We start from the raw sequence: 25,226 nt of genomic DNA on the forward strand, positions 1-25,226 counted from the left end.
ACATCCTCCTTTTCCCTTCAGGCGTGCACCACACAGTCTATTCTCCCACATAGTTCAGTTATAGCTGAAACATTCATCAAACACCATATAACCAAAGAGAGTCCATTATTTGTTGAAGGCTTCCTTTCAAGCGAGAACAAAAACACATTGATTTACCTGGGCATCCTTAAACATTTTCTTCAAGCCTTTCTGCATCTGCTTGAGTTTACGAGATTGGACGCCGCTGTAGGCCAGCAGCATACCCCCGAACTGTCTCTCTGTGATTCTGCCATCCATTGGATCGTTCCTCTCAAACTGTGAGAGGAGAAAAAAACGGGGATTAAGTGCTATGCAGTGGGACAAACAAATTAATAAGAGAAGGACTGCAGAGGGAGATGGAAAACTGTAAATACTGTTGTCAGGCCTCTCGCTGAATTTTGCTTGGAGCTGCCGTTGGTGACATTAAATCTGCATGGGCATTTTTTACAATTCTTCGCTGGAGGGTGACTTAACAGTGGGCTTTGGCTGTGTCAGGTCAATACAGCAGATTTATGTCTTAGGATGTTTGACAGCCAAAATGCTCTCTCCCTCCTTCTTCTCTAAATGTGTCACCCTCTGAAAATGTTAACCTGTCGCACTTCTGGCAGGCAGCACGTGACTAAGCCAAAAGAAGACCCGAGAGGGCATTTCAGGGATGACACGATGATTCAGGAAACCATTAAGTAAGTTTTTGTGAAGTTAAAGTCCCACTGAGGATAGGAGATCAGCAGCCCGTCAAAAATCTAATATGTTCTTGGTGTTATAAGTAACAAAAATAAGAAAAAATAAGTAAGGGAATAGTAAAATGTATCCCTTGGTGAGGTGTAGCCTCAGTAGTTCTATAAAGAGAGCAAATGTGTGGAAAAGCCTTGTCAACCATATCTGTGATGTTATTGTACCCTGGGTACTGTGGAACCATTGAGACATGACAAATATTACTTACATTCTAACACATGCTCCTAAAACTCTTATTGTGGTAATAAATTTAAGATGTCTTTCTAATTAACAGCCGACAAAAATGTCCTACGTCTCTGCTGTTGTTTCTGTATGGTAGCTCTTGCAAAAACAGATTGCTTGTACATTTCATTGTACAACGTGTGACACTGACTAGCACTGACACCATTTACAGAACAAATTTCTTGTTGCATACTCTCATTTTCCTTAGATCAGTTCCTAAGACTGACTTCACACTGGAAACACATAGTGCTACTGCACATCTGCAGCAAAAAGACCTGCCCCAATAACAATTGTATAAGGGAAGCCTTTGGTAGTGGTGAAGAATATGCAGCATCGTTTGTGATTTATGTTTGATATGATTTAAAAGGTCAAGACAATAGAAAGTTTAGCTAATATTAACTGTAAAACACTAATTGCCATCAGTTATTACGATAACAAGTGAAGTTGCTACCAGTCAAACTAAGCCAAAAAATGTATTGTTGCCAATTTTATGGTCAATATGATGACTAACAAAATACAAACAAATAAAATAAATTGTTAATGTCTAACTGGCAAAGAACTGCATTTGTGGCACTAATCTCGAAATATATATGTTGTGGATGGGTTGAAATAAAATCATGAAATTTTATGCATGACACACTCATGGCACGATTCCCAGTGTGAAGCCTGCTTTACCCAACACTTCCCTTTTTACCTCTGCTAAGACAAACATTTTTGGGTTTACTTGTTAGTTACTGAGATAGTAAATAACAGTAAGGTAGTAAGATTCCTTTATTAGAAAAGTTCTGCTCCCATCTGCCAACTGCACGTTTTACACAAGCACAGCAGACTTACTGGTATGATCTGACTGGATCTTAGAAGTATACCTCCTTTAATGCACAAGACACAAATATGTCAGATATTCAGTGGCTTTTTAAATTATGTAAACAAAAAAAGATGGTAGAAAAAAAGCAAAGCATTTGAAAGTGTCCTATGTACAAATGACTTCATGCGATTTCTTGAACTATTCAGTTGAATGCAAGTATCTAACGGGGAGTTTGGTAGTCCCTTATAGAGCTACAGAAACACTAAAGTTAGGGCAATGATTTAAGAATACAGCAAAGCTGTTTCTTTCATTTCGTTCTTATTACCTCTAGTTTGAGCACATCATGCTGTAGTTTCCTTTGAAACTCCAGGAAGCTGCCAATAGTAAGTTTTCCCTTCAGATCCTCTCCGAAGAAGTAGGTGGTGAGTGCAGAGCTGCAGCCAGCTGTCTTCAAGGTGTTGCCTGTGGTAGAGCGGTCACGGTGCCGCATCCCCATGCTGGTCTGGGATCGAATGATGCTTTGAACCTACAGATGAAGCAGTTATTTTCAATCAGAGTGAAAGTGTGGACGCAGGGTCATAGTTGACACACTTGGACAATTTTCATCTTTTCACTTTGGAAAAAAGCAACAATGCTTCTAATCCATTTGTTACTGTTATCAGAGGGTTTTCTTTTTATATGTCAAAGTACAAACCAAACATAAGGGTTGCCTCAATTAAGTCCTTTTTTTTTTTTTTTTTAACATTTTTTATGTGTGTTTGCTACATTTAAATGGGCTTGCTGACCTGTTCGAACTCTTCTAGGTCCACCTCTCCATCACCATTCAGATCAAACATCTTGAAAGCAATCTCAAAGTTCCTCTGGGGAGCTGGAGACCACAGCAAATGTACCCACACAAAGAGACACATTCCTAAATCAATACATTACAATATGGAAAGAACAGTAACACTGGATTGACCAAGAACACAGCTGAAGAGGTCAATACTGATTCCGTCATTTCACATTTACTGCACACAGTCTTCAGCCTTGACTCCACAGGGGGATGAGCTTAAGGCCCTACGAAGGAAAAATTAGGCTGCACCACGCTAACTGGATTGGTAGTCTCACACTTGCCAACAGTGGAGCTGTGAGAATAGTCTTGAGACTTTCTAATTTGAGGTAATCTGCAATACAGGATCCTTGTAAGTCATAAGAATATTTATTTTCTGCCTTGCATCTAATTGATAGGTCTCAACATTGCTTTCTGAACTTTGGCAACAACCACTGTCAAACTCCTGCAAGAAAGTTTTGAAATAAAATCTTATGATTTGATTAGTTTAATTGCAAATAAAAGAAAAACTAAAGTTAATTTGTGTATGGTTCTGAACTGCATACAGCTAAAAACTATCACTTTTACATGGCAGTGCCTCTTTTTTGTGGCTTAAAATTAATTAGCTTGTTGAGTTACACATAACTGGACTCTACAGTGAAGAGACAAAACATTATCGTCACCTCCGATTATGATGCTGTCGATCATGACATCTAAAAGCTGCCTGAAACTCCCAAAGGATGCCATATGGTTTAAATCATTGAGGTCTAGACACAGAGTATGTAAACCTTGAATTGTGCGAGATCATTCTGAGAGAAAAGCCAGCACACACCTTTGCTGGTAAACTCATCACAGCTAGATGCTAGCGCCACACAAGCATGACTATTTGGGACGTATTGTAAATATCTGTACTTTTAAATGAAGATTTTTTTTTATCTTCCAAAGCATGTAATTTGAAAACACTTAACATGCTCTACTAAGATGATAAAATAAAATATGTGCATCTGGAAGGCAGAAAACACCTCCATTGCCCTACATGTATAGCAGTGTTGAAAGGATTTTAAACAATCCTCGTCTGTCTTGTTAAAAATTACTTTGCCTGAAATTCTCTATACGAACAGATCATGAGGAATGGTCTGAAACTATGAAAGAGGAAGGAGTCAAGCTCGATATACATTTCCATTAACACTGACATATTCAGAGCAGAAGCATTAAAGTGCAATTTACACCTTGTGCCTGTAGATCCAGCTACTGATTCAGATGTGCCGCTGAAGAAGCTGGCCTGTTAGAAACACATTAACTTTGATAGAGTCAGTTATCATCCTGAACAAGCACCCTGCTTCATGAACTAGCTACTAGAATATAAAATGGAAAAATACCACTTCTTTTTGTGTTGACAAAGAAAGCAGAATAGATATTTAGGCAATGCTGAGAACTCAAAGGAAGTGACAAGTGTGTGCAGTCTGAACTGGTAAAAAACTAAAAACTTACTCGAGAGCACAGTAGTGAGGAAGATGTAGTCAGAGAAAGAGATAAGGCCACATTCTCCCAGTGTGTAAAATATGCTGTCCTCATCTGCAAACTTCTCCCTCTCCTGGGCAATTTTCTGCTCATCCACACCAGGAGGAAAAAAAGGAAATATTTATATTAAAATGTTCTCATTATTCATCACAAGGCTTAACGTTACTACAGCGATTATGTTGTTTGTGTAAAAGTACGTGTGTGTTTCTCAGAAGCGAGTTACATCAGAAACTACAGCCAACTGTAGAAACACACACACTGTTCTTACACACACTCAAAAATAGTCTTAGTGAAGATAGTTAATTATATATCGGTAGGTTATGACAGTCATGCAACTGCTGCATACACATGAAGCCGTGAGACAGGCAGGTGAGGATGGCAGTGAAGAACCATTAGTCTGTGGTCAGTTTGTGTAAATCGTTTTATCCACCAGAGGCTGTACTCACATTGTGAAACTGACATAAATAGAGAGAAAACATAATGAAAGACTGTAGTACAAATACACACACTATCGATTAACCATATCTGAAACACAACCCAGTGTTTTGACCATAAAAGAAAACCATGTGAGATTTAGCTCCCAATACAAACACATACAAACACACGGTTGACTTTATGCTTTTCTGTTAGTTAGCATGTGTATATTCACAGCATTGCATGAAAGTGTAACTTAATCACATGCGTACAATACTCAGGGAAAGACTTGAAAGACAGTGTCCCACAAGTAGGACACTCCACCAAACAGAAGGACAGAGCATGCCTAGATAAGGAGGGTAGGAGGGGTGGGAGGTGGGCCACTCTAAGCCCAAGTGGAGTTACCTCCGTCTGTAAAGAGGTCCATTTCAGAGGAGGAGGAGAGGGGAGAAACAAATGTTAGACAACATCGTGGGCTCTGCTGTCTTCAGCAGGGCCTTTAATGACAAGGACACGCATGTGCATTCATTTTGATTCACACAACACACATTCAGAAAGGAACCTGGGGAAGCCACTCAAAATGAAGAATTCATTTATGGGTTGGAGGTTTTTTTTTTTTGGTTTTTTTTAAGTGTACATGGATAAGGCCTCATAGAATTTTAATAAATGGCAGCAAATTTTCTTTGACATTAATTTTGAAACAGGAAGTAGGTCCAAACATTTGACAATAATTCGACCAAAGCTAATTCAACATTCTCACAAGTTCAAGTTTATTCATTTAGATTACGTACTTAAACTTGTGAGGAACTATTGAGAAACTCAGTGTACATAGACTCAAATGTGAAAAACATAAATGAATACAAAAATTGAGTGGCACCCCTTTCATGACATAACAGCTCTTTTACATTCTTTCCTAAAGAACCGACTCCCTCCTCATAAAATAAGATGGTTACTAAAAACAACTGATGAGTTATAAAATGTATCAACGTCCCCAATTCATTTCCATCCCGACTGTAACAAGTCAGGGATGCAAAGATGGAGGGTAGGAGTTTCTACTGTGATATCTATTATTGATGGTATCTGCATTAATGGTATAAGAGAAGGGGGGGGGTTCAGATAGGTTATTTGTGGAGCAGTGCTTGCAGTTGAAAGAGAACGAACAAAAACAGAAAGCAAAGGGAAAATCTGAACTCTCAGTGCCTTTAGAGTTAGAGGTTTCCAGGTGTTTACATGTCCATAAGAGTACAGAGTACTAAAAAGAGACGGTCATGAGAATTTAAAAAAAAATAGAAATAGGAAAGAGAGGAAGTGTAGTGAGAGGTTGGTTGTGGCCCCTGGGTTTGGAATAATGATGCACGTAGTAAGTCCTCTTGGGCTTAGGTGAGACAGAGTACTAATGTAAGCCCTCAAAACCGAAAAGACACACAATGTGTGTACTTCAGTGGGTAAGCATGCACTATGCCCTCCACACACACTGCTACACTCACCAAGATACATGAACACACTGGCTTCATTATAATGATCAGAGCTGAGGCACAGAGCGCATTAGGCATAATAGCTCACTTTTTCCACTGGTCTGAAATAAGGACAAAAACTAACAGAGAGAATAGCCTGTATCACCTTGAAGGAAAACAATCTTTGTAACCAAAGATTTTAGAAAATTTGAGAAAATCTGATTTGACAAATTATTCTGTATCGAACTTGGTGAGTTTCGTCATACTGCAACTTTATTATGCAGTTGACCAATGTGCTACAATGTGCAAAACTATTAAAAAAAAATAACATTTGAAACACATAAAATTGAAAATACTGTTAAATAAAACGATTGAAATAAACTAAAAAAAAAAAAAAAAAATCTGATCAAAATATCAACAAGTCATTGTGCAAAAATACCAAAGTGAACAAATGGGTTTTGAGCAGATATCTAAATACAGATACAGACCTGACCTATGTTAAACTCTCTATAAATGCTTTTTAACCAAGACCTGCACGTTTGAAGTAGCTGCACGGTCCACTACTTCCATTAGTTGTTAAAATGCATTTATCATCAGATATTTTTGTTTAAACTTCGCTCATATAGATCAGAACTCATTATTTCATCAGCCATGGGGAGCCTTTTGGCTCACATGCAGCAAAACAATCTATTTTAAGACTTATCTGTCAACAAACACGACCAAATGACCATTAGTAAACTGCAGATGGTTATCGTTTAACCTTAGTACAGCTTTAGAGTCAGTATTTAAAAACTTCTCCTAAAACTGAAAACATAAATTATTGCAGCCCTCAAGTAAACTGGCATCTTGTATATTTTAATGACTGTCAACAGTGAATAGTTAGTAAACTACAGATGGTTATCAGCTCTTTTTTTGGGAAGAGTTTCATTTTCCTTGCAGCCATGCTATTCCTATCACTATTATGAGTTGTCATTTTGTTTGTAAAACATTTCACTTCCACAAATATATGTATTAAAAGTGACTAGATAAATCTTTGTTCATTAAATAAAACAGAATGCTCAATTACACTTGATACCCATCCAAAATACATAAGAACCTATTTAAAACTCCACAACTAATCCTTAATCATCCAAGCAAATATTTTTGCTTGGCAAAAAGGTATGCATCACTGGACTACTTGGCCTGCTAAATAAATTACAAAATATAAGATAAAATATTAGTCTTATTGTGTTTTCACTGCCTTCTGTTTGTTCACTTTTACAACTGAAGTGTAAAACCACCACTCTAATATTCTTAATGACTGCATTTCTCTAGCATCCTCATTAAAAAAAAAAAAAAAGATTAATCTCCCCAGTGGAGATAACACCGTTTTAACCTACTGCTGCAATTACTAAAATAATCCGAAATACCTTAGAGTCAATATTGAACATTGATAATAACATTTTCCCCCAAAAACACATCTCTTAAAACTGAAAACATAAATTATTGCACCACTCAAGTAAACCGGCATCTTTTTTCTTTTGTGTCTTTCAATGAGTGTGAACTGTGAATTTATAATCTGTATGTGAGCCTGTTGCCTTTATAATTCTCCACCTTGAGGAAAATGATGTGCTTATATGTCTCTTCACGTGTCAGTGATGTTAAGCCCAAGTCCATCAGCATTATACAGATGAAAACTGCGCAAGACCACTATTTTGTGAGCTGAGGCAGAAACAGTGTGCTGACAGAGCTGCTGGCTGCACTGGGCTGGCGGCTGAACAGTGAAATGTGTGAGTGTCCTATCCACACAGAGATGGGGTTAAAGGTTTTTTCTAATTTTTACACTGCACAAGGCCAAATAAGAAACCAATTAGATCCTACATCCAAATTTCAATTCAAAAGGAAACAAACAAATAGTCCCGTACGAGTCAAACCACGCACAGCCAGGGGAGTGCATGTGAAGGGGCACATTTCTTTCTGCTCATTTCACATGGATGAATTAAGACTTGTGAAGCACACAAATGTTGTTAAATGCTTCACCTGCATCAAATGTTCTTTAGATTTTTTTTTTTTTTTTTTTAAATGTCTAAAGCTTCAATCAACTTTCCCTGACTGAACCGATGGGCAAATCTCTGATCAAATTTAACTCCTTGTTAATTCCAGTCAAATGTATAAAATATGACCCACAAAGAACTGTTGTGACGAATTATATCACAATAGCAATATATTTGAAAAGACTCTATTCTGGCAATCAGCACTATTATGTAATGGTAAACAGGCATCAGCTGTTAAAGACATACTGTTTTGCTAGATATCTAAAACTTGATGTCTCTCACCGATCTACTGCTAGCCCGTTAGATAAAATACCTCACCATCTCCATGTATCCAGACATCTCGCTGGTAAGATGACAACTGCTTACACTTGTCTTCTCTGTACAGGCTGCAGTGCTATTATAGATAAGATCCTTGTACCCGCATGCCAGTACCCCGCAACTGGCCTTGTTAGGGCAAAGAAGAAAGTAAGCGATGGCAGAATGAGTAAAAACATACACTCCATGATCTTATACAATCACGGCGCCAGTAAAACTGGCTGCGTGGCCTAAGCTCAGCTAGGACCCGTTTATCTGTCATAAATGTTAAATGTCTATCTGTCAAATCTTGGATGAGCTGTCTTGAACTTTGAATTGCCCCTCAGGGATGAATAAAGTATCTTTGATTTGATTATCAATCACAGTATATTAGTAGGCCTTATCCTCTGGGTACCACAGAAAAGAGATAAATTTATGAGTCTATGCTGAGATCTGCTGAAAAACTCATTCAAAAGAGAAGGCAGTAGTTCCCACTTGATTTGTCTATGTGTCAGTGTTGTGTAAGAGCATGCTTGAGTGATGCCTGCCTTCAAGGGGGCTCTCATCTTTGCACATGCAAGTCAAAAGACTTTGGTCAACTGGAAAGTATGCACATAATAGTAAAAGAATCAGAGGGGTGTGTATGCAGTTTGACAGTCAGTGTAGAATAAGTGAAAGATATGGGGCATGTTGTCATCCAAACGAATCGGCCAGGGTCCTCTGTGGCACTTTGTGAAATGTGGTAGCTTGAGGGATTATCACTTTAGAAGGCAGAATAAAAAAATAAATAAACAATAACAACAAAAAAAAACCCAAAACAGAATTCACACGAAACACTCGTGGGCAGTGTCAACCGGGGTCTGACAACAGGGTTGCAAGATACCACAGTGTGAAAGTGGCCAGCCAGGTGTGTGTGTGTGTGTGTGTGTGTATGTGTGCATGTATAAAGCATTAATTACTAACTTTCCACCTCATGTCCCACGGGTAACCACAAAGCAGGTGTGCTGCTCATAATGTGCAATTATGCAGGCAGCACTTCACAAAAAATGGTCTCTAATCTAGAACACTCAATAAATAAATCTTGTTCATTGAAGAACAGCATCTGCCTCATAAAAGGAAAGAAGGGCCAAATTAGGTGGCCGGGCTTACAGACAACCAACCTCTGAGAAATTAGAGGAGCAAAGAGAGACTGAGCCACATATCTGAAGTGTTCAGAGCACGTGTGTATATCGATATCTTTTTATAAGCATCAAAACAGAGAGAGAGAGGTCAAAGAAAGTATGTGAGAATTGGAGACGGTGTGAAAATATTTAGAAAAACGGAGCAGTAGCAGTCCCAATGGCTGCCCCAGGGAGCTTCCTGTGAAATCAGAAAGGGTGAACATGGAATCGGTTGGTGTGAAAAGAGGCTTGTATCCATCAGAGCAGCCTCCTACACACTCTCTCTGAGTGACAGGTGAGCAGTCTCCATCATAAGAGATCACACGCACACACACACACACACACACACACACACACACACACACACACACACACACACACACACACAAAAGACTGTGGCAAAGAGAGAGGGCCACAGCTTGTAGAACAGTTTGCATTTATTGTAGATGTACAAACAAGTCCTGCCTTTAGAAACTGTATACCATGCTTTACAAAAGATCATGCAGCATCAACATCTTTACAGTCTAGAAGATGGATTTGTGAAGGCTATCAAGCACACCAAAACAGCCTGACATTTGCTAAGAGAGCCATTTCCTCGGTCCAAACCCACCCTGTGATGCCACCATGCGCAGATAGGAGGCGCCACCACCAATTACTTTCTCTGAGGCGCAGGCAATAGAGCAGTTGCATGCTGGGAAAACAACTAGAGCATCAAAGCATGTGGGAAGCTACAGCTGATATTTAGTTGAAGAAATGAGAGCAAGAGGGAGAAGGTGTGTTTGCAGAGCAAGCCAAAGAGAGTGCAGGGGAACAGCACTGCTATTATTAAAGATTGGCCGATAACCTAAATTACTTAATTTAACTGCTATTTATATCTCAGCTTTCAAAACACGATATTCTTTGTATAATGTAAGTTTCAACATAGCTGGATTTGAACTTTTGGGGACTGATTATGATCATGTAAATTATGTAGCAGTGCTGCAGCATTTAATAATCCCGTAAAGGCAAAGTCTTCACTCTTAATAATTCAGCATGGAAAGTATAGCATACAGCTACTGTCAACAAGCTATACAAAGGGCACTTGGAAGATATCCAACAAATGTCAACTAACAATACAGAGTTTGAGCCTCTCACATAAATGCACATACACACCGGGGTGTATGCTCACTTCAATTTGTGACACTCCCCATTCTTTTAATGGTGAACAGGTTTTAACCTGCCCTTTGCAGCGCTTGGCTTATCGTTTTATGATTCTGATTGACAGGTGCATTCAGACCTGCTTACAGAGTTAATCATTTAGTAGATGAAATTCATAGATCAGTGTCTTACTGGAAACCAGGGCACTATTAATGAACATTTATGTAATATGAGTAAATCAAGTACTGAAATATTTGAAGGCAACAGAAAGGTCAGAAGTGGGGAGGTCCTTGACAACAAAAGAAGCATTTTTCCTTAAACAAATATGTTTTTTTCCATGCAAACAGCTCTAACTGAGTACATGAATCACATATGAATATAAACTCATTTCATCACCCTTAACAAAATTGAGGTTTAAACTTGCAAAACAACTATTACACTACATTCAGTTTAATTTGCTGTCGGACTTTGGTTAAATTGTTAACCAGCAGATTTAAAAAAGTAATTTACATAACCTTGTTATAACCTGCATATTATTATCTATGAATACATTAGTTGTGCTTTTGTTCTTCTTTCATCCTCCAACTGCACTTAGGTAGCAGTGTATGATTTGTTTTTAGAAAATGTATACATTAAATTTACAGTTACTAGCTTTGTTTCCAGAGTGGTCATAAACGTAACAGATGCCACAATTAAAAGTGACTTCACACCTGAAGAACCTGAGAGGTGATTAAAAAAAACAAGGAAAAAAAAAAAATTTTGCCATTCCCCTGGACTAACAAAAGTGAACAACTATGCCCTTTTCAACCACAGAGGTGTATTATAAAAAAAAGATAGAGATGTTAGTGTAAGTAGAAGAAATTATAGAGGAGTAATAGGTAAAAGGTGGTGGCTACAAAGTGCAGTTTCTCATTCAGGTGCACACATGCTGCTCGGCACACACCCCATACCTGCCAGAAGTCCTGCAGAGAGGGAGGGAGGGCAGAACGGCAAGGAGACGAGGGAGGGAGGGAGACAGAGGAGGATTAGAAGGGGCAGGGATGAGAAGGTGGGACAGGGATTTTATGGGTGGAGAAAGGGGATGGGTACATGGAATGATTTGGGGAGGAGGCAAATAAAAAAGATGGGGATGTTGAGAAATGGGGAGTAGAGGAACGTGGTTTGTCATGAGGGAGAGAAGAGAGAGAAAATGGAGGGATTACTTGATTTGGGAATGAGAGCTGATGGCTGATAAGAGCACGGGAAAGTAATCAACAGTTAACAATGGCAACATGAAGTCACATTAACATCTATGACAGCTAAAAGCATGCACACTTAATGATGGTGGGAGGGGAAATCACAGAGATGCAGTCAATTATCAGCAGAGAACAAATGCAGGGAAATAATTTTTAATTACATACAAAGAATCCCACTGAAAGATCTCTAAACCAACAAAATTCTAAAAGACAGGAGAACAAAAACAATTTGTGTCAATACTGACAACCATACAAGGCTGAAGGTCTTCCATACATTCTGATACTGGAAATAAGTTAGTTTTGGGAGGAAATGTCTTTTTAAACAACTTTCATGTTATACTCACAGTACTGAACTCTTTTACCAAAAACTTTAGCTTGTACATCCATCCACTTTAACATTTACACACCACTGCTGCTGCAGAGTTAAATGTGTTGACTGTTAAATTCAAGGTTAATTCCTCAGTCTTCCTTTTAGTGTGATCTAGATTTATTGGCTATTTGTCAGGCAATAGTTATGGTTCATTCTGCTTCTAACTAGCTAAAAGAGCCCATTAAGCCAATGTAGAAGGACGTATGTGTCTCTGGGCAAAGAGGATTTAGGCAGCACTCATGCCCCTCTGGCCATGGCAGGAGAATCTCCAGAGACAACCAAAAATAAATGCAGTACAGAAGAAAAAAAAAAAAGAAAGCAATGTGTCCAGGGATTTGCTTGGCAAATAATGAAACATGTGGCCAACAGATAAGGACAACATTTACATAAGCAGAGAAGGACCATAAAGCTGGAGTGCACAATTTAGATTTTGGCAAAATCTTTCACTCATTTGTCATTAGCATATAGCCCAAGCAATTTAATTAATAGGCTTATATAAGTGATCTAAAGTTTATTTTAATTTTCATTTAATTTATTTAGTCCAGTCATGGTTTACATAAATACGTTTATTAGTATATTTTGGTTCATTTGGAGAATTGGCCACAAGATATCAGACTTGAAGAAACTAAAATGCAAATGGAGAAAACAGAGTGAGAAACTTGACAAAGAAATGGACTCTTGTGCCTCTTGCCCCTGGTGTGGTTTTATCAATATGGAGATGAGGTACCGACACATACCAACCTCAGGGCTGATTTTTTTTTTTTTTTAATGAGCAATGAATGTGAAATAATTACACTTATGATTAGCTAATAAGAAATGAATAAGAATGGCCACCAGCTACTGGGGAAGAAAAATGCTCACTGGAATCTATTAGGGCAGTAATGGTCAAAAATCAATATCAATGAAAACATGAAAGTATTAATCATAATGATGAGCTATTTGATGCCTTTTTATGTTGAGATAAAATTACTTCATTCTAAAGAGTAGTTTCTCTCAAGTTTATATTTGTGTAAAACAAGTTTTTCTAGGCTTAAAAAGTGAATGTTTTAAGAAATACACAAATATTCTGTCTTGTACTGAAACATATTCCCTGTCCATTGCTCTTTAAACTTTTTTCTGAATACATAAAACTAAGAAATGTGCACGGGCAGATGTTAAGGAGGACCCAGCTACACAGTTAAATTTACAGATGTATTTTTTTTTATCTTTTATTGTTAATCATTCTGCATGTGAGTGTTTATAAGTGTTATCCACAGTAAGTAATACCATTTTAACATATTGAAAATCTCTGTTTTCAGCATCACAAGGTGCATACACATCTTCATTGTACTGGAGCAGCAAAGGCTTCAGAAGTAAATGTAGATGTTAATAAAATAATCTAGTAATCTACATGGCCAGACACCACAAGCATTTAGGGTGGAGAAGAAAATGTGTTTTGAATAAACCAATACTTAAGTCATTTTTCATACTGGTCGTGTTGGTGAATAAGCCCCTCTGGCATACTGGCAGGCAGTGCAATGGGATAAGAAATAAGCTAATGGCATATTGTTATAACACAACTTTCTGAGACACTTTTTTCCACATCACTTTGAAATGAATAATAAACCTGATAACACTTAAACATCAAAGTAACTACATATTTCCTGCTGCTGACCTTTGTGTTTGCTAACCCGATCCTCTAGCCTTTATACATAAAGGACACAAGTTTCTTACCTTCCCATCATAGCGCTTCACAATGAACTGATCCAGGCCTAGGTCTGCAGTGGAGACAACCAACAGAAATATGAATATTAAAACTAAAATACTATAAAAGTGGATGTAAGGCAAACTAGTTGAATGCACAGGGCACTCAGATTCATATCTATCATGAAGTTGAACAAATTATATTTACTTTGTGTTATTACTGAACTTCTGGTAATCATGCTGGAGATTAATAATAGCCATTAACAAGCCATTTCCATTATGCCAGTCCTTCAACATTAACAGTCATCAGCAGTCAGCTCTGAGTGTCATAATCATCCGTTGTGACACAACTCTCAAGCTTGGATTCATTTTTATAGGTCACGCTAAGCAGCACAAACCAAGATCAACAATATTAAGTATTTACAGTTATTTACATGATCATTCACAATGAATATTAAAGTTGACTAGGTTTAATTAAATAAAACAACAAAACCCTAACATTTAAATAAGAAATAAGCACATCTCTGAGTCCCACATTGGTCATTTAAAAATGATAAGCTTCCACTTCGGTCTGCTCTACAAGTTTAACACACTTTATGAACAAATGTCATAATTCTCTATGCGAGCGTCATCAGCTGATTTGTTGCAGAATACAGTTAGTTCTTGATGTGGGATTTCATTTAGACCAAGCCGTTACATAATGCTGATTCTGGAAAAAGAGAAAAACACTTTTTATGGGCCAATTTCTAAAATAAACTAACTGTTTTACTTAGAAGTCAATATTTCCACAGCAACATCCTCGTCAAATAGTTTGCACCCTCACATTTACTCACCTCAGGAAATGATCATTTCAGCTTAAGCTGAAGAAGAAAATGTGAAATCCTAACTGTGGGGATTTCTATTATTTTTTGATCTTCAAAGGTTCCTATCTTTAAAATAAGGTACAGCTTTTCTATCTATTTGATCTGTGAGCCTCTAGAGGTAATTCATCACCTGTGAGCCAGAAAAATCTGCTGAGCATAAAATAGAGAAGCAGATTAAGGCATCAGTTTGTTATCAGCTGAGTCTCCAGTCATTTCTTTAAGAATTAGACTGGTTTGGCTCACAGCCTTAAAGATGAGAGGGATGATTGTCTAGTACAAAAATAAAATAAAAAAATAAAATAAAATAAATAAATAAAAAAAAAAAAGAGTAAAAGGACCAGTGAGAGTTGAGCTACAAGCCTTCAACATGATTAACAGATAAAAGACTAGGGTGAGGAGGAAAGCCAGCATCAACGTGACAGGTCAGAATAAGTCACTATTAAGTGTTAACTGCAGTCTTGGGTCTTTTACTTTTAATGAATGACACAGAAGTTACAAACCTCTCACACTGAGTATTCAAGTCTATGATTGAGACTAAAGCATTGCTGTCCAATAAACTGTCACAGAAATAAAACTCCATTTTGTTGTTGGATAATAATGACAAGAGTAGCGCTGGAAGACATTTATGCTGAGTTAAGCTCCCAGCCTAGTCTATGCACACCTCCCATGGCTCAAGATCAAATATCTCTTGCTGCCTCTATGCATGACATATAAAATCTGCCCCAGATCAACTCGGCATGATTGGACAGCTTAGTCACCCCCTACTATCATACTTCGTTGTATTAATATACCCCGGCACATCATAAAGTCTACAATTGCCAAATAAGTGTTTTGGGTTACTAGAGCTGGGTGGTCAGAGGAGGGAGTAAGTGTTCGCATGGGTAATTCCAGAGATCATAAACAACCTGCATCCATGTAGAGAGCAGTCACATACTGTACAACATGTTCAGGCTGTATTGGAGTATGCATTTTAGATCAAGTGCAGGATTATATTTAACATTTACTCAAAAACTTCACATTAATAGGGAGTAAAATAGAAAAATAAATGGTACATGTCAGTGGTTGTAAATAAAACAATCTTTACAAATAAAAATGAAGCAGCGGTGATGCAAGTGGGGGCAAGAAAACTTACTCTCGGGTTGCTTCTCATTGGGTGTGATTGAGCGTATGAAGTCTTGGGGTGTCATGTAAACCTCAGCATCCCCATGCTCGCTGATGACTTTCAGTGTGGCAAAGTAACGGAAAATCTTGTCTGGAGTTGAATAAGCCCTTATTCTGTTCTCATACTCCATCACCTGCAAAGCAGACAGGAAGCACATTAGTGACACAACTACATTAGGCTTGAGCACAAGTTTCATATACATAAGCATCAGCAAGATTGAAGGCCCAGCGAGATTTCAATCGTTTATGTGTCAACTGTTTTCCCCCTCTCAAAAGCAAAGTTCAGATTGTAGACAGAGGGAAGGGCCGATTACAGCAGGTGGAGGAAAGTAAATTGTCAGCTCTGATGACAAGGTATATTGACCTTTTTACTGATATACCACATAATCAAAACAGGAAGTCTGGAGTTTATAGGGAGACTCTGATTGGCAGATTAAATTAAAGGACGACTGCAGGGTTATCAAATCTGCCACTACATACAGCACATAAAACTGCATGGCATCGTTAGCGATGTCTTACTGTTTTAGGAAACAGAACTTATTTATTCAGCTCTGTTGCATGCATGAACTATCTCGATGTCTGTTTGGATAACACCATCCGCTTTTCAGCAGAATATTTCCAACAGATGCTGCATAGCTGGGAAACTGTCAGAGCGCTGTGTGTTTAAGGGCTTATCCATACAGGTTGTTATTTCACTCACAGAGACTGGTCATGTTTAGCTACAACAGCAACTCCCCGAGGAAAACGTCAAATGCCTTTTACACTTCTGCTTTCTGAGGCTGTCATGAAGTTTAGTTTGACAATCAAAAGAAAGTTACAGAATCCCTGATTACATGGTTTAGTGCTGGTTCCCCAGATAGCAAACCAAAAAGTCTACTGGAAAATCACAGGGAGTGTAACCTCAGGAGAGGAAAGCATCTTTAAACACATGTAAAAAGGTTGTGAACATTTCAGATACTGTTAAATGTGGAGCAGATGGCCTGACCTTGAAAGGAAAAAAGTAAGCATTACTTTATTATTTCATGCAAGATTTTTCATTTGGTTTTCAACAACAATAACCAAAAACATTTGAGCACTTTAGATAATACGACTGGTATCAGATTGTATCTTTCCATCCAGTTAGATGTAATGAAAGACCGCGATTTATTGGCTCATGCTTTACAGTTAGCAAAGTGCTCTTTTTATGAGATTTTGTCTCATTTTTTGTTTCTTTCTCAAAATGTCTTTGATGAAAACACTTCTCTATTTTCCTCTGGCCGTCCACTTTGTGGACATAAAATGTTTTAATTATGAGGGCTTAGAAGCTGCTTAGGGAAACTTACAAATCTGGATACTGTAAAGAGTATGTATAAGGTTTTGAAACTGGTATCACCTGGTCTTTCTTCATTATGACAGAAAAATTCAGCAAACCAATTCAAGTATAAAACTCCTTGCCTGAGGATTCAAATATCTGAGACAGCCCTCATAATTTTTTACTGAATTTAATAACTTGAATTGTTCAGAAATCCGGTGATCTACTCAACTAAGTATTCACAGTAAGAAATTTAGCTCCACAGTATCAGTAAGAGTTTACATGACAGTCATGCTGAAAAATGACAAAGTTTGGCGGAACAGCGAGCAATTAACATTTAATAAAGTGCCACATTTGTTATATATCAGTTATATAAACTCTTTCACAAATATGCACAACTGGGACATGATTTTCTTTCTATTTTCCTCTTGCAGATTGTTAGTCAGCGTCTGCAAGAGAAGTGATCAGTTCAGAAGAAAAAGGTCGATGCACAAAATGTTAATGAAAAGTTAATGTTCCTTGCTGCTGTATAACTTTGCATTTGATTTTACTTCAGCATGTCCTGACTATCTTTTTTTAAAGAAAAAAAAGGGGGGGGTGGTGATGGCGACTATTTATGTTTACTTAGTGTTCAGTGTTTTAAAGACCAAGTTTTAAGTTAGTACTTTCCCCTACACATACTACAGAGTTCTTTAGTAGAGAACTCAAGGATGCCGGGAACATAAATTTGCTCTCCTGACACGATGCTTTCAACTGACTATGGCTGCTGCTGAGCCAGGGGTGACTGTGCAATTTTAACATCTACACCCATAAGTCAGATTTACCTGAACAAAACTCCCACATTTAATTTTAAAAAATTGAAGTTGTTTTTTTAAAACCCGTATGCTCATTACTTAACTAATAAGACACTAAAGCTAAATATTCATCTGGTTTTACATCTAGTACTTTTGTTTCATCTTCTGTTTGTCCTTTGTCATCTTCAGTCTAAGTACCAGCAATAAAATCCTCAAATTGGTACATTTCCATTGTTTATGATATCAAGAATGCACACTGATCACCTCTGCATGCTCCTGTAAATATTCTGCCAAAATATACTTGCATTTGCATATTGGACATCGATTGGGGGTGGGGGGCTTTCAAACCACCGTACTTTTGACTGACTGAATGGTTGCAAGTTTTTGTTTATTGATTACCTTGCGGTCACGGAATCCTACGCGTGGCTTCTTTTTTCTTCCCTCTCCACCTTCATCTTTTCCATCGTCATCTTCACAGCTGGACTCCAACGATTTCTCTGAATCTATATCTGGGTCTGTAGCTTTTACAAAATCAGCTTCTTCTCGACCCATTTGCTCAGAGTGTTGAACAGAGGGTCCTGCATCAGCATATGCTCTGGTTTTAAACAGATAAGAAAGCATAATCATATTTTATATTTTTCTTTCTTTCTTTCTTTCTTTCTTTCTCTATATCTATATAAATTTGTCTATATCAGCAATTTGTCTACATCTAAAATCTGGAGGACTGAGGCCCTTGCAGTTCAAAGCTGGACACCCATAACTAACTTCCCCTCGACTATATTTCTGGGTAAATTGAAAATTGGAATTATAATAATAAATAGCTGTGTTTGCCTCAGTAAGGCTGAATAATTCAGTTTAATGCGACACAAGGACAATAAAGCCTAAGGTGAAGGCCTGGAACAGTCTCATCCCATCAGTCTAAAATGCCCTAAGGCACCATCCATCATGCTGCCTCCTGCAGCCCAGTCATTTTATTCCCAAAGGGTTCTGCCTTTAGCACCCTCTCTAACACTATGCTTTAGCTAAACACCAGCCCTCTTATTAAAGGACTGCTTAAAAAACATTGGAAAATGATGAATCAAAGTTAAATCTTGGTTGTGCCCAATTTTCTTTGAGTGCAGTTGATATTTGTTTTTCTAATGAAGGGAAAAGCTGTTAAAGACACTTAGTGTATCACATATGACAACTCTCCAAAAAGTGTTTCCAAAGGAAAGGAAATTTACACAAACATAGGTTTAAAAGGATAATAATTAATAGCTAATATTAAATTGTTCCCACATATACTTAGCAAAGAGAAGAGACTATTCTCGCTAACATTGAGCAAGATGCAGGCTACAAGCTGGGCGGGTCATTTGTCTATAACAGCGCTATTTAAAAATCCAACTGCTTGAGACATGCAGGTGGGAGACAAATATAGTATTTTTGAACTTGGTACAAATAAGCTTTTATTACAATCTGCAGTATAAAGAAGCACAATGGTACCTTTTCCAGAGAAGTCCAGCGCTAGCGGACAGACCAGTTACCCCAGCCAGAGCTGCCAGCATCAGCCTTCTCCGGCCAGTTCCTCGTACTGCTCCACTGTGGTAATGACGGGACATCTGCACCAATCCCACTGAAACTGCGGACAATGCCCGCAAGCGGAACATGCTATAGAAAGAAGAGCAAAGGTATGAAAAAAACGGTTCATTATTTCTGTTTCCCACAGCAAACCAACTTGTGGATTTGTAAGAAACAAAATCAGCTTCGGTAAATCCAGCTACTGGTATGCTTCACAACCACCAGCTTCCAGTGGAAAACAATACAGGAATGTCAAACCCATACGGACCACATGAAACTGCCCGCACATGCTCAGCTGAGATTGTGCTCTGCTGAGGACAACTCACTGGAAATGTTAGTAGTTTAGCTCCTCTAGTAGCTCTTTCTCTCTGTAAATGATTCTATATTGAAATTATACATATGCTCTTCTTAAATGTGGGCTTAACTGCATTTCTTTTTCAATTGAATACTTTCATTACTTTTTATTTATAATTCCATTTTTGACCACTTCATATTTACAATTCCTTATTTAGGAATTAACATACAATTAAATAATGTTGTCAAACTAAGCGGCTTATTTCAAATCCACCTCACACTTTCTTCCAGTTAAAATCTCACAAGAGTTTTTCAGGATTGTTTTCATTATATAGTTTTGCAAACATGATGCTCCAAATGATGTTTTTCAAAGTTAAATAATATGTATTGGCGCATCCTGTAGTAACATCTTTTGATACACGTTTTTACGAATTCTCCAGTTCTCCTTCAGAACTACATTATCCAATATGATTATATGACAAAATTGTGGCTTTAGCTTTAGAAATCACTAAATGAACTACTTCAATCAATATGAACTCATCTCACTGAACTTTATAGTTTATGCTACAAATAAAGAGTTGACAGTGTACGACAGTATAAAAGTTGACAGTGTATGATGTGAATATAATGAATCCAGCATATAACAGTCATTACACTAACAAATTTCCCAGCGAATCAGAGTTCATAAAACCTTTAGATAGAAGCAAGTATCAAAACACGGCCTAAAAACCTACAAACACGCATTTCAAAAGGTAACACCAGGAACAGTTCGGTCTTCAAACCTAACAAGTAAAACCACAATCAATCAGTACACATGTCCTGGAATCTTCACACAGCAGAAAGGAAAGCCAAAACAAATTTCCATGAGTGCAGCTAAGCCCCAGAACTTCATTTTAAACAATAATAGTACTTAATTCCTAAGTGTCACGGAAAGATGATTAACAATTAAGCAGATGGCTACTGGTGTGAATCTGTAGTTCCCATGTGTGCACCTTTCAAACTACAGGAGAGAAGAGTTCAAATCACCAAGGCCTCAATCTACCAACACTTGATGTCCTATTAACAATTCAGGCACCAACTGTCAAAAGGACTCAACGGGAAGAAAAAAGACGACACAGCACATACTAATTGGAGTGTCCAGCAGCCCATGACAAAGAGGACTTGAAAGAACAATTAGCATGCACACTGTTCCCATAGAGCTGCAGACGACTTCATGTAAAAGTTTTGCAAACAAATATTTTACATAATCCTGCAAGAACAAAACGTATGCAACAGAACTTTGTAAATGAAAATTTTAGGTATTTTAGGTATTTAAAAGTATAGTTATGTTCTAAACAACAGGCTTGGGCAGAATCCCTTTGCTCTGATATACTGTGCCTTCAAAACATTTTACTCTGTTAAGGACTAAATACATAGCATTTGTTTAAAGTAAATATTACATATAAGTTACATTTCAGAAGTAAAAGAGCAACATCTTAAGATATTTTTCTCTGTATATGATGTGAGATCTAAGTGATAGTTAAAGGTTTTATATTTATTGATGAAGAGTTTCTTCATCTCTTACCAATCAGATGCATACAAATATGCCAGAGGAGCCAAAATAAGACACAAAATGCAGAAAGACAAAAAAAAGAGGTGTTTTTCTTCTTTTCTTTCAATCTTAGTTACCAGCAGCAGAAAATAAATAAGGCTAAAGTATTTTATGTCTGTCACAATCATTGAAACAATATTTGAGGGGATTAAAATAGTTACAGAAAAGTTTTCTCTGATGTGTAAAGTCTTCTTTTGTGAGTGTAAAGAGAAAATATATATTAAACACGTGTGATCAATAAAGGGATTATGAAATGTAAAAAACAATCTTTAAAAGAAGAATAAGAACTCTTGGTGCGGCATCTTTATTTCTTAATGGGACAGTAAGGTTTTAAAAGATCTTTTCAAACATGGTTATTCTAATTCATATCACTCATTTGCAGGACAACTTTCAAGAAGGCACAGAAAACTGGTATTAACAGCAAGAGGAATTTAGAGCATCCACATCACAAACCAAGGGTAAGTCCATGTATTCACAACAAACTGTCTGGTAGATAGTTATCCACACAGGGCTTCACACGCATCCACTTATGATTATATGCACATGACACTAAACCACTTTTTGCACTCACAGATATGCAGTATAACGTCCACTCAATGAGGAGGCATACTTGTCATATTAAGTGCAAGCAACTACACTAACCTGCCAACTTTGCTGCAAAAGCCTCTTATGATTGCCTTAAATTCAACATTTTGCACAGTGAAATAGATTGTACAGGAATGTGGCTGAATCAAGTAATGACTAAAGAAGACTGTGACAACCACTGTTTAATATCACAGCAATAAAAATAGACAAAGAGGTCTAGAGGTAATTGTGTCAGATTGTGACAATCCACTGAGATCACAGCAAATGGGAAAGTATTTTACACAAGACAGAAAATAAATATAGACGGGCAATAAGCGAAACACAAATGAAAAGGGATTTTAGGGTCAGACCGACCTAATTTTGTGTGGTATGAGTGAAAAAAGTCTTCCAAAAGACAAAATATAGAAATGCTTGGCCGATAGATTTTAGAAACCAAATAAATTTATGAACAATTGCATGAGTGTCAAATTTAATTATTATCCGTCTATTACTAGCCAGATCTTTTTTTTTTTTTTTTTAAGATTAATTTCCAACTGTGGCCTATGAGATATGTCCATAAAAGGCATCCTTTGTACCTCAAAAGCAACAATTACTGACTGTTACCTTGCAAAGGAGCTTGATTTTCTCATATTTAATTATTTTATAATCAGAAGAGAAGCCATTTTGCTGGTGCACAAGCTATATCATGACAGTTATTGCACAGTGCACCAGAATCAATATCTTCTTCAGGCAGCTGTGTGTATTTATTACCTCCACCAAAGTGGAGGTCAAGCATTCAGCACCACTGGAAAGTTTTTAAGGATTCTTTACAATTGGGTGATTGGGATAATTTTGCTAATAGAGTTTCTTACTCAAACATAAAGCCTACAATCACAGGAAAAAATGCAATGGCTTGGCAGAGGTCTGTGCTCTCTGACTGCTTGTAGTTACAGAATATTTACACACTGAAAAAGAAAGGAAAGAATGATAGTAAGGACATTTCTTGGAGGTAAGAAGATTTTTTTCTCGACAGACTGACAAAGAAGCTGGTTCCATTTTATTGATTTAATTGCCTAAAAGTAGTCTGCGATGACTGGAGGTGGACACATAGTTTGTTAAAAAAAAAAAAAAAACCTCAGAGAGAGAAAAAAAGCAAAAAACTTTCTAAGTATGATATGAAAATGCCTACTGACACACTGAAGCAATTTTTCCATATGATTTTACATAATAAACCATCTAGTGTGTTGGAAAACACAAATGAAGAAACTGTTGTGATCTAAATAGATTAAGAAAATGATCTGTCAGGATTTACACTGCTCACAAAGTGACTGACTTCAACCTAAAAGTTATAAAAATTAGCAATGTTCCATTACCACATAGCATGCATTTTTACCCCAAAGTTTCCTCACGGCCATATACACTGGGCAGCTTTTGTACAATAATAAAGCCTGTCCATTCTTACAGTGTGGTGACTCATGAGAAAGCCATTTGTTGTAGCACAACAAGAATATTTATCTTATAGACCCAAACGTGAAATGTGCTTATTAAGAATCAATAAAGATGACACACACTTTTTAAACACAGAGGCCATTAAATTAAATACAAGGTGAATTAATATGCAATGGCCTTTGCAGATTTGGTATCCCAGTTTCATGAAAACCAGTGGAATCCAAAAACTGATAGACAAAGACACCCTATGAAATTTCCAGTTAAAAGTACTTCATTGTTAAGTCATCACTGGTAAGCTTTGCACCACACACAAAAATCACCTCCTGATAAGCATAAATAAGATACTTTCCTTCTGCCTGTGGGGTATGGCTGATCCCCAAGTTTCCGCAAATAAGTCGGGGTCATAAGCACTGACAAGCGCAAGCTAACGTTGACAAAGGTTAAGAATAAAAATAAAAACATGATGCTTAGATTAACGTTAACGTTATTACGAACTGCAATTGAAAAGTGAACCCTTAAACTTTCCCCAATGACGTACAGGGACCCCAATGTTTTGGTTTTAGCAGGATGTTGACAAGAGTCAGCAGTAATACACTTTTAACGGTTATCTACGTTCTAATCAGTAATAATCTATATTTCCCTCATCAATTCATATGTTGTACACCTGGCTGTTAGTGTTAATGCTTAGCTATAAAGTCCAGCAGCCAGTTAACAGCTTCGCAGGACAGCTACAGCTGGCTAGGCTAGCTAGCTAGCTAGCTACTTAGCGTTGGGATACATGACAACTGATAGCTCTGGGTCCTGCGATTTCACTCACTACTTTGACATTGCTCCGTTAGAAAGCTATTTTATACTTAATTAAACTATATGTTTACTCACATTGACGACGAATAGTTCAGTCCAGAAATGATGAAGTGTTCAGTTTTTCAGAATACGATAAGACCTCTTTTTCTCCCTGCAGAGATGGAGCGCTACCAGCAGTTCCGTGTTGACCATGAAGCTGTGAGTAGGGTGGGACGTCCCTGTAGCCCCGCCCCTCGCCGTCTGACGGCCTACCATCATTTCTATGGAGAACCAAGGTACTGTGTAAAGCAGCAGTTCTCAACCTTTTTGCAACACAGTACTTACTGTACCCCATACCACTGCAAAGTATTTTTGGTTAAGAAAAATCAAAACAATGGCAATTGTTTTGCATATCTCTACAACTCTACGCTTCAACCAAGACTCCATTGTTGGCGTTGTCAAGGCGACAGTGACTGACAGATATGAGTTTGGCTCAGTTTGGGGTTCAATTCAAGCCGGAATGTGGAATTTTGGGAATGAAATTATATAAATCTAAATGTAAATTCGTTTTGTGAATGTACACTTACATTTATTGAAATATATTAAAGTTTTATATAATATATATTTATATTATTTTATTTAAGGATGTTTGAAAGAAAACAAAAAGACATATGTTTTAAAAAAAAATATAAAAAATTCACATACCCCTTGGAAAGCCCTGGAGTACCCCCATTTGAGAAACAGTGGTGTAAAGGATATACTATCAAAAACGGCTATTAATTGACAAATAGTCCACAATATTTATCGAGATGATCTTAGAAACATCAGCTACAAGTAAAAAGCATAATTATTTATCATCATGTGTCATTTTACATGCAAAACTGGAAACTGTAGCAAAGTAATTCAAAGGATAGCTAATCATGTAGCATCTCAGTTTAGACATGACTTGAGTGTTGTCTGTGCAGCTTTGAATACAATTTCTGCAATTCA

At 37.4% G+C, this 25,226-nt stretch overlaps 1 protein-coding gene across 1 annotated transcript in view; it reads right to left on the bottom strand.

The window, feature by feature from the left end:
- micu1 (mitochondrial calcium uptake 1) overlaps positions 1 to 24,447 on the bottom strand; it is a 28,234-nt gene extending 3,787 nt beyond the window's left edge. The window contains exons 1-9 of the mRNA XM_079249343.1: positions 24,333 to 24,447; positions 19,481 to 19,645; positions 18,398 to 18,593; positions 15,885 to 16,047; positions 13,920 to 13,963; positions 4,080 to 4,194; positions 2,566 to 2,648; positions 2,106 to 2,306; positions 157 to 294 (exon numbers count right to left, since the gene is read on the bottom strand). Of these exons, the coding sequence (XP_079105469.1) occupies positions 157 to 294; positions 2,106 to 2,306; positions 2,566 to 2,648; positions 4,080 to 4,194; positions 13,920 to 13,963; positions 15,885 to 16,047; positions 18,398 to 18,593; positions 19,481 to 19,644 (1,104 nt within the window). The 5' untranslated portion in view covers position 19,645; positions 24,333 to 24,447. The remainder of the gene's footprint in view (positions 1 to 156; positions 295 to 2,105; positions 2,307 to 2,565; positions 2,649 to 4,079; positions 4,195 to 13,919; positions 13,964 to 15,884; positions 16,048 to 18,397; positions 18,594 to 19,480; positions 19,646 to 24,332) is intronic.
- Positions 24,448 to 25,226: the final 779 nt, after the last annotated feature.

This window comes from Telmatherina bonti (assembly GCF_933228915.1).
Source record: "Telmatherina bonti genome assembly, chromosome: 11".
Taxonomy (NCBI): domain Eukaryota; kingdom Metazoa; phylum Chordata; class Actinopteri; order Atheriniformes; family Telmatherinidae; genus Telmatherina; species Telmatherina bonti.